The 10,835-nt window shown below is 36.8% G+C and overlaps 2 protein-coding genes across 2 annotated transcripts; one reads left to right on the top strand and one right to left on the bottom strand.

Annotated features, from left to right (window-relative positions):
* Positions 1–1,207: 1,207 nt before the first annotated feature.
* Positions 1,208–4,078, bottom strand: LOC120441973 (GTPase IMAP family member 6-like). The gene is made up of 5 exons (XM_039617638.1): positions 4,062–4,078; positions 3,340–3,450; positions 2,790–3,234; positions 2,347–2,543; positions 1,208–2,244 (listed from the first exon to the last, which is right to left on the bottom strand). Exons 2-5 carry the CDS (start codon positions 3,347–3,349, stop codon positions 1,631–1,633), a joined length of 1,266 nt encoding a protein of 421 aa, XP_039473572.1. The 5' UTR covers positions 3,350–3,450; positions 4,062–4,078; the 3' UTR covers positions 1,208–1,630.
* Positions 4,079–7,973: 3,895 nt separating this feature from the next.
* Positions 7,974–9,312, top strand: LOC116312782 (GTPase IMAP family member 7-like). The gene is made up of 2 exons (XM_031730265.2): positions 7,974–8,026; positions 8,131–9,312. The coding sequence occupies exons 1-2, from the start codon at positions 8,008–8,010 to the stop codon at positions 8,826–8,828; spliced, it is 717 nt and encodes a 238-aa protein (XP_031586125.2). The 5' UTR covers positions 7,974–8,007; the 3' UTR covers positions 8,829–9,312.
* Positions 9,313–10,835: the final 1,523 nt, after the last annotated feature.

Below are 10,835 nucleotides of genomic sequence, written 5' to 3'. Positions count from 1 at the left end.
ATGAAAGTAATCAGCTGTAATATCAAAAAATTAAAAATGATTCAGTGGAAGAGTTCGGATCTTAGGAGGTTAAGAGAGTGTGAGTTATGTGCATTCATAGTCATTGGGGCTGCTGGGGAACAGAAAGTAGGACCACTGCAGCTACGTACTAAACTAGAGATCAAACTAATAAACCACTGATTAGAAACAGCAAACCTCAAACATTTAGTAAACAGTTAAGCAAATAGAAGTGATCTGCAATAAATTACAGGTAGTAATAAAATGCACTACTAACTCTTTTACGCTACATCCACACCTACACTGGTATTTTTGAAAACACAGGTGTTTCTATGCTTTTGGGCCTTTCATCCTTGCGTTTCGTAACAACTGAAAATAAAATAAAATAAAATAAAATAAACGTTGATCAAATGGATCAACTTGATGATCCACTTGGTAAGTAAATCTGTTGGATATCTTTATTGGCCTTCAGAGAACAATTCTGATGGCTAAAGAACCAAACAAAAAAATAATAATGATAATTAAAAAAAATAGTGCTGCAACAACAAAAGTTCTTTATCCTGGCTTATTCATGACATGTCCAATAGATGGCGACACATCAACAATAATAGTGATGCTTGTTGAAACTGCACCTGGATACAGTTTTGGTTCCAGAAAAATATAACATAGCAACATAAAATGAAATAAAATAATTAAATAAATTAACAGATAAATAAATGGATGAGAAATAAAACGACTAAAAGATATAACTGAGGGTTCATGACATCAAAGGTTTCATTAAATAAAGCCGTTGGAGTATAAATCATATTTAGAATGATTTTAAAATGTGTTTGGGTGCATTTTCTCACACTGGAATAGATTGTTATTAATAATTACTTAATTACTTATTTGTTTGTGAAATATGCAGTACTTACATTGGGAAATTAAGTTAATTTTATATTTTCATTGTCTAATATAAGGTACCCATTCTATACACATTCTTTAAATTTAAAGGGTTTTCACCACATTACATTTTAAAATCCAGCATATGGATATTTATGTATTTATGGGACATAACAGGAGTCTTTTCTGAAGTTGGTTTCTTGGAAAATCTGCAGTTCAATCACTTCTACTTAATAACATAAACACCTGAGATGTTTTTACAGTGGACCAAAGAAAAAACTAAGGATCTAACAATGATCTGTTTATCCAAAGAGACACCAGATGCACATTAACTTCGTTTTATTGAATTCAGCAATAATTTGTTACTGTTACACTTTACAAAATGAGGTTGATTAATCTGACCAAGATTCACAAACAACAATTACAGAAAACCCAACATAATTTTTAAATCCATCACTCTTTCATTTGCTGATTTGTAGGAAAAAAGTGAAATAAAGCCTTAAAAATGAAAATTATAAGATTTATGGGATTTATAAGATCTACTTGTTTAATACATCAAATAATGTCATGGTCAAACCTTTTTCAGTTTGATTTAGTTCCACTCAGTTTTATACAGCTCCAAATCACAGCATCAGTTGCCTCAAGGCGCTTTATATTTTCAGGTAGACTCTTGCATAATACACAAATAATAAACCCCGTTTTTATAATTTTTTATATCTTTACACTGAAATTGATCCGATACATGACATTATCATTTCTGCTGTTTTTCTAACACCATGATCACTGTGTCCAGCAGCTTTTCCACCTGAGCTGAACCTGATCTGTTATTCTCAAAGAGAACACACCTGTTGCCCAACTGTTGAATCATTTCCTTCAGATCAGGTTGGCAACTATGCAGAAAATCAGCCAGCGTTTTTCCAGCATGATGCAAATCATCTCCTTTAGTGAACAGGATGACAGTTTGTTCTTTAACATTCCTCCCAAAAGCTTTTTCCAGTTTTTTCAGTATGTTTCTCTCACCATCTGTAAATCTGCTTATATGCATCACAAGTACAAACACACAAGGGTGTAACTCACAGAGCTCTTTGCACCGTTTTAGATATTTGTTCTTAACTGATTCTTCAATGTCATCATCAAACATGTCTGGAGTATCTATCACACGCACATGTTTGCCATTTATCTCTGTTTCTGCTATCTCACACTCTCTGGTGACTGGCTGTGAACTGGGTCTAGAGGAGAAGACTGGCTTTCCAAGGATGGTGTTCCCACTGGCACTCTTTCCAGTGCCAGACATTCCCAGGAGAACAAGGTTCACTTTGTTGCTGGTACGCTTTCCTGTATTGAAGTGTTGTATTGTATTGATTCCTGTAATGAATTTCAGAAACATCAACATAATTTTTGAACAATGAACTTTCAACTGACTCAGTCTGAACAAGTCTGAAAGACAGTGTATAGATTGTGGTTTACCTGGCATTCCTGTCACAGTGCGTGGTTCTGACAAACGTGGAAGAGGTACAAAGGGCCGTGACCTGACACTCTGTTCCTGTGGTTGCTTAATGGTTTTGATTGATTTTTCACTTATAGGCTGTTTTCCTGGTTCGGCACACACATCCGCTGGCTTTCCAGCTGTCTGCGCACTCTCCCGTCTCTGGTCTCTGACCTCACTATAAAAAGGAAGAAACGTCATTAGTTCACTCATGTCCACCTGATCCTCCAACCTTCCTGACACTGTGCCTTGAGTTCACTGCACCACCCTCCCCTGCAGCTGAGCCAGGGAACACACCTTCACCACAACACGATTACCTGTACACCTAATATTCAAATAATACCTGTGTTCTAGTAGCATATCAACCTTCCCCCACAAATACATGAAAAATACCATAAAGCATTATGTTATTTTTCATCCTTACTTTGTTTTGGTTAGCATCAGATTTCTGCCTTCAGCAAGTCTGTCGAGTTCACAGAAAACCTGTTCCATGGTGCAGGATATGAACGGATAATCTGTGGGTTTATAGCTGAGTGGAAGCAAAACCATAAATTCTTCTGTAGGTTTTTCAGTCTTATTGCTCAGATGTTCTATCTGCTTCCGAACATCGTCTGCTGAAAAGCCATGTTCTACCACCAGCAAACACATGTCAGGATATCGATTAATACACAACAAGTCTTGTATGTCCTTAAATTCTGCATACAAGTCTGGTGTAAACATGACTTCATATATATCATTTACATAAATCTCAATTTTTTTCAAAGCTTGTCTTTTATTTAGTTTAGATAAATCTTTTCCCAGGATGTTGGTTATTAGGGCTTTCTTCAAGACTTCATCTCTTCCCAGGATAACAACTACAATCTTCCTTTCTGTGAAAACAATAAGTCACATGGTTAATTTTCCCATTTGCTATGCAGTTCTTTTCATTTCAGCAAAACAACTAAAAATATTATTAACAGAATATTTTCACCCACTAGAAGACATAGTCCTGCAGTCCTGCAGTCCTTCCGTCCAGTTTAGCAAAGTGAAGAAGACGAGCTGTGTGGCGTCTGCAAGCTGTGCCGATCTTTGTCTGTTTTAATAACCTGTTATGCAAATGCTGGAGGTGTGTCATGTGTGAAGCTATATATAACGTTTTTAACATTCAGTTGTGTCATCTCTGTGGTGAAGACTTCGCCAGAAAAAAATTATTTTCATCCACTAACACCCAAACCAGACAAACTGAAGAGGTCACGAGCAAAAATCAATTATGAGATGTGCTTAAGTCTCATGTCCTGCTGATTATTTAGGCTAGTTTAATCCAAACCCTGCAGAGAATTTGGGACTAAAACTTAAAATGTAAAAGACTGAAGTGAATAAGGAAAATAGGAAAGTTAATGAAGTTATTAGAACAAAGAATCTTTTCATGATATTGTACTGTTATGAAATGCACTAGTACAATTATGAAAAGACTCAGTTTGCTTTGCTCTCTTCATTTCATCACATTCACTGTGTGACAATTGATGAAAAAAAATTAATTCTATCCCAGATATTTTAGTATATACTAGAATATTCTTCTTTTTATTTGTTTGAGGTTATACTAAGAAGCATGTTATGTTCCTTGGTATAACCTGATCCCGTGCCTCCATTGCCATCCTTTATCTTTCTCTTGCGTCTCTTAGACTTGGGTTTGTGTGTGTGTTAATGTTAGGCTCACCTTTCCTGTAAGGCAGCATACTTCAGGACTCATGCGCTCATGCACTCCTCTGTCTCCGGATTACTTAGGTACCTGGCCACACTCTTTCATTTGCTGTGTCACCTTCCTTCTCCCTCTCCTCCAGAGAGGACCACTCCACGATACATCAACTTAGCACTAAATGCATAGACATTTATCCTCATCCTCTTTTGAGGAGGAGGAGGTGCCAGGCTGTTGTGGTGATGGTTAGTCAAAATTTTACAAAGTTTCCTGTTTGTTAAATGAATAAATTGTTAAACTGCCAACACAGACTTCAATCATCCAATCCAATAAATGACACATAACAAGATTCAATAGCAGAATAAGCTGTTCACATTGGCACAGACGATTTGACAAGTTTGTCTTAGGCATAACCCACATACTGTTCAACCCACAAATGTACTTTCTTTAACAATGCATGAACACATTTTTCAACATCATTCTAAGAAGGAAGTGTCAAATTTGAGAGATATTTCACAAATGGAAGACAGCAGTCCTAAATATTTGTTTAAAATGCGCATTGAAGGACATGTTCGGGTCAAATATAACTCCAAGGTTCCTCACAGTGTTACTGGAGGCCAAGGTAATGCCATCCAGAGTATAATCTGGTTAGATACCATATTTCTATGATTTTCAGGGCCGAGTACAATAACCTCAGTTTGATCTGAATTCAAAGCAGAAAATTAGACGTCATCCAGGTCTTTATGTCTTCAAGACATTCCTGCAGTTTAACTAATTGGTGTGTGTTATCTGGCTTCATGGATAGATAAAGGTGGGTGTATGCTATGCCTTCTGATGATTCTGCCAATGGGAAGCATGTATAATGTAAACAGAATTGGTCCTAGCACTGAGCCCTGTGGAACGCCATAATTGTGTCACGGCTGCAAGGGCAGACATGTGGAGGTAAAGACCCAAACGCAGGCACTGCTGTTTGAAGAACAAACGATGAAAGGCGAGGGTGGCAAGAACATAATTGAGAAAACCTAAACTGGGAAAAACTAAGAATTAACCAACAAACCTGAACGCAAGGAGACAGAGAGCAGAGGTACATAAGGCACAGAGGAACACAGAGAGACTCGGGGAGAAAACACAGGGCTTATATACTCACAAGACAATCAAGGAATGGAAAACAGGAGGGAGACACAGCTGGGAGAAATTAGGCTGACGAGACAAGGGAGGAGTAAAACTGAACACACTGACATCACACAAGACCATGATCCTTCAAAGTAAAACAGGAAACAAAACACACTTTACTAAGACACGGACTAGACAAAGAGAGACGGACTTGACACTGACCAAAACCTATTAAAATAATAATAATAATCATAAACAAAACAGTATCACTGACTAATCAGAACATCATAATCTAGAAAAACACCAAAACATGAGAAACAGAAAAAGCTGGGCCAAATGACCCAGAACCATGACAAATTGACGTTAAACTGGAGTCTATTAGATAGATATGATACAAACCACTGCAGTGCAGTACCTGTAATACCTACAGCATGTTCTAATCGCTCTAATAGGATATTATGATCAACAGTATCAAACGCAGCACTGAGGTCTAGCAGGACAAGCACAGAGATGAGTCCACTGTCAGAGGCCATAAGAAGATCATTTGTAACCTTCACTAAAGCTGTTTCTGTGCTGTGATGAGCTCTGAAACCTGACTGAAACTCTTCAAATAAGCCATTCCTCTGCAGATGATCTGTTAGCTGTTTGACAACTACTCTTTCAAGGATTTTTGAGAGATATGTTGAGAGATAGGTTGATCATAATTAAGATTGAAGCATTAACTAATGGTAGCACTCTTTTGAGCAGTCTTGTAGTGGGATCTAAAAGACATATTGATGATTAATCCATGCACAAACAGGGACTTAGAAAAGACAGACCTAGCAGTGGGAAGAAAAATAATTAGACAAATGAACGGGTTTATGTAGCCACCAAGTTCATGGTTTAGTTCCTGTCATTCCCTATTGTTTCCACTTTGTTATAATACCACTGCCAACAGTTGACAGTGGAATATTAAGGAATGTGGAAATTTCAAGACTGGACTTGCCCAGGTGGCATCCTATCCTGGTACCACTCTGAGAATGACCCATTCCTTCACAATTGTTTGTAGAAGCAGTCTGCATGCGTAGGTTGTTGATTTTATACATCTGTGGCTAAAGAAGAGATTGGAACACCTGAATCCAACACTTTGGATGGCCGAGTAAACACCGTCAGCAATATAATGTACCTCCAGTTCACTGCCTTTGTCTACTCTTCATTGTTGTACTGTCGAAAAAACAATCTTAAAAAAAATCTAATTATTCTATGGGATAATTTGGGGGGATTGAGGCAGTGTTGGGAGAAGGATCTGGGTATCCAGATTTTAGAGGACACTTGGAAGCAGCTGGTTTCATCATGGTATGTTTGCTCACCTGACCTCTCTAGTTCATATGTTGTACACAGTTCACTGCCTTTGTCTTTTAAACTCTTCATTGTTGTACTGTCAGTAAAAAAACAATCTTAAAAAAACAGGATAATTAATGGAGAATGTAGCAACAAATGTCTAAGATTCTTGAACGGGTTATGTACAGAATTAAGGGGAAAGATATTTTTTAGGTTTGTTTTTGCCATTAATATCGATTGTCTCTTAGAATTGTGATAAGTCTGCTTTATTCTGGTTCCTTTGAAAGTCAGCAGAGGGAAACTAACCATTTCTAATCTGATCCAACATCATTTTTTGTTTTTTGTTTTGTTGTTTGTTTTTTTTTTTGTGTTTTTGTTTTGTTTTGTTTTTTGTTTGTTTGTTTGTTTGTCACTGATAAAGTAGACTGGTTTTATTCCTGTTGTATATGTTTTTTCTTCCAGTTACTGTTAATAGTCAGAGTTCAGTAATAGTTTCACCTTTTAAGGTTCCCTAAACTTTTCTAAAAACATGCAGATAGAGTTTCCAATGTTTTTTAGTTAACGAGTTCAAATAGTTTTTTAACTTATCAGTAAAAAAAGTGGACATGTTATAAGAAATACAACTAAACTGTGGCAGTAAGAATTAAATTGTTATGAATGATTTGGATAGGATGAGCTGGGAAATTACAAAAGATGAATTGGATCTTGCCCTGATCTGGTCTGAATCCATGATCCGTGTTGTATCTGTCCCATCAGACATGGTTTCCTGATTCATTACAGAGCCTATGATTCCTTTGGACAGATTCAACTCTGGCTGACCCACCGAGACCAATTTTGATAATTTAAGTAGAAAATATGATTAATATTTTCATACCTATGAATTTGTCAGACACATGTTGTCTGTCTGAGAAACAGCGTTTAAGATATATAAATAAATGTATCCGTCCTGCTGCACTGACATCTGAACAGAATATCTTCCTGGTGCCTCCTGGGTGAGGTGTTCTGGGCTTGTCCTGCGCACCTCCAGCACAGGTGGACTTTGATGGTATTTATATTTATTTATGTTTCAGAACTTCAACTTACTAAGTATTATTAATGTAGTCTTTGTCTTGGTAGTAATGCAAGGGGTTTATTATTCAAAGTGTGAAACACAATTTTCATAAACTTTTACACAAACACACAAACATCTATAAAGTGTTTATATAGTTTTATACAAAAAAGTTATTAATAATTATTATTATTAATAATAATATTATTATTATTTAAATTTTCCTCTTTAGAAAATCCAAGTTGCCAAGGGCAACTGCAAATATAGTTGTCTGTGAAAAACAGTTGTTCTCATACTTTAAGCAACTACAAATCTTTCTTGTCCTTACTGTTTCCTCACTTATGCTGTGCTGCTCTGTCAATATTTCATAAACCTGTTGTGCAACTACTGGAGGCGTGTCAGCTATGGAGCTATAAATATTGAGTTCAACAGAAACATTCACATTCATCGCTCTCACCTCTGCCGGGACAATACTTCAAATAAAATATGGCTTTATTTCCACAAGGTAAGCTCTACCTGTGTATAGTTAATATCCCAAACTGAGATTCTGAGATGCTGAGTTACTGATTTCTGACATGGTAAATAGTTTTGGTGCAATCTGTGTTTCAGGTCCTGACTTGAGGATTGTGCTGATTGGAAAAACTGGTGTGGGAAAAAGTGCTGTTGGGAACACCATCCTGGGAGAAAAAGTTTTCATTTCTTCTCCCAGTTCAGAGTCAGTGACCTTATTCTGTGAACAACATGCGATGAAGCTCGGTAACAGAGTAGTTAGTGTGGTAGACACACCAGGCATTTTGGACACGGCAAAATCCGCAGAAATCATCAAAAAAGAAATTGTGAGATGTGTTGAAATCTCCTGTCCAGGTCCTCACGTGTTCCTTCTGGTCATTCAAGTCGGTCGATTCACCAAAGAAGAAAAAAACTCAGTGGAAGCCCTGCAGGAGCTGTTTGGCCCACAGGCTAACCATTACATGATTGTGTTGTTCACCCGCGGTGGTGATCTTGGAGACATGACGATAGAAGAGTATGTAAATAAAGGCCACCAAGGTCTTAAAGACATTATCCTAAGATGTGGAAAAAGGTTCCATGTCTTTGATAACCTAAGCAGTGACAGAAAGCAAGTGGATGAGCTAATCGGCAAGATTGATCGCATGGTGGCAGAGAACAGGTGCACCTACTACACAGATGAGATGTTTCAAGAGGTGGAGGCCGCACGGAAAATGGGAATGCGAGTCGCTCAGTACAGGTTCCTAGCTCCATTGCACCAGAGCATTTTACGTTTTCATTCCATTCTTGCAAGAGATTAAATCAATGTGATAAACAATCTAAACACAAGCAGTATACTGTTAACATGACAGCCTGTGTACCCATATGTAAACATATGAAATACATTAAAAATCTCTAATGCACACTTAGCCTAGATAATTGTGTAGCATTAATTTGCTTTAATTTATCAGAATAAATATAAAAAAACACATCTTTTAGTGTGTCCTTGGATGTCAATAGGGGTATATTCAAGTTTAATAATAAAAGTTTTGGACCTGAGACTAATTGTTAGATAAAAGTACTTCTTGTATCCATTCTAAATGTAGTTTATATGTCCGAACTCAACTCTATTGTGTATTATATATATATATATATATATATATATATATATATATATATATATATATATATATATATATATATATATATATATATATATATATACACACATATACATGTGTATTTAAAAAGTTGTTCAGTGTTCTTTTTGTCTAGAAAATGAAAGTCAAATTAAATAAACATCTATACCTAACAGTCTAATTTGTTGTGTTTTTGTTATTATTAAAAAAGTAGATTCTGCACAGGTCAATTTTATGTGTTCTCTTTTAAAAAAAAAAGTTTTTTTCCATTGTTTATGTATTTCAAATATTAAGTTACTCATGTTGAATTAAAACAAACCTGAGCTATTATAAATCTCATAAACGTACATGTAATGCTACTGTTTTCTACAAAAACTCGTAGAATAAATGTTATTCTCTTGGTGAGTGTTAAGAAGTTACTCTTTGGATTGCTGACCAAAGTACAAAATTATTTTTCTGTCTGACCTTATGCAACACAAGATTGAAAAACAAATGGTAGGGATGGAACACTCAATACTGACATTTCGATGCTGTGTCGAGCTTCTGTAGTGTAGATTTTTCTAAACACTGCTCTGATGTGTGGTTAGAAACACCAGGGACGATGATCATGACGTTCTAAAGGTTTTAGTGCACTTAACCTCAGTTTTAACAGGTGGTGTATCTGCTGCCATTAGCCACTGGGAGGCACCAGGATTCCCATTTTTTTGACACTACTGCTTCTATTAATTACACATGCATTTGTGAAAGAAAATACCCCAACTCTAACTATTTTTTTTTGTGGATTTGGGAGACCAACATAGACTGTCCTAACACATAAGATAAGGTAAACCTTTATTAGTCCCATAAGACTGGAATCCAAAGGGTAATTAAATAAATATGGTGTGACGGCCCACTCCACCCTGCCTTCCTTTTGTCCTGTTTGTGTGTTTTGTCTGCAGTCATTAGAGCGGTGGAGTTCCCATTTACAATAAATGAAACTGGCATCACCTGGGCCAGTGTGCCAGTGTTTTTTAAAAGCCTTCAGAGCTCAGTTGCTGGTGGGCGATGTCCCATGAGACACCCTGTTGGATTTTGGTTGCCTTTGGCAATATAATGCATACACCATTCTTACGCACATGCACTCCCCTAAACCACTGACTGTACTGACTACACATGTCACACAGTGGAAAATTGTGTTTTTATGTTTACGGGTCGCATAGGGTCAAAAATGTCAGATTTGATGCGCTTTCGCCTGCAGTGTGAACGTAGCCACACTGTCCTGCCATAAGGAATATATTCACACTGCCAAATGCATGTTTTTCTAGCTTTTATTAATTACAGGTGATCTACTTCTTATGACAGGAATTTTTTTCTTTCCCTTTTTTATTACCACTGATGTTTCTGGTGACAATATCTCAAAACAGCTGTGTAGTTAATACAGTAAACACAGCAGTCTTGTTAAAAGAGGGATAATTTTGCTGAATAACACTGTTATTCTTTACCAACACAGTTTTTCTGTGACAATCCCAATTTTTGTTTTCCCTTGTAGTGGCTTCTCGAAGAGGTTATCAGGAACAGGTGGGCGATCAGCCCAGGTGTGTTCACCCAGAGGCAGGAACCCGTGATAAGTCCTATCCATGAATATAAACACAAACAAATGAGTAAAAGAGACCAGAGAGGAGAGAGGAGAGAGGAAAAAATCAAAACCTG

The sequence above is a fragment of the Oreochromis aureus genome, linkage group 9, assembly GCF_013358895.1.
Source record: "Oreochromis aureus strain Israel breed Guangdong linkage group 9, ZZ_aureus, whole genome shotgun sequence".
Lineage (NCBI taxonomy): Eukaryota > Metazoa > Chordata > Actinopteri > Cichliformes > Cichlidae > Oreochromis > Oreochromis aureus.
The sequence above is the reverse complement of the archived record's forward strand: the minus strand, read 5'-3'. Positions and strand labels throughout refer to the sequence as shown.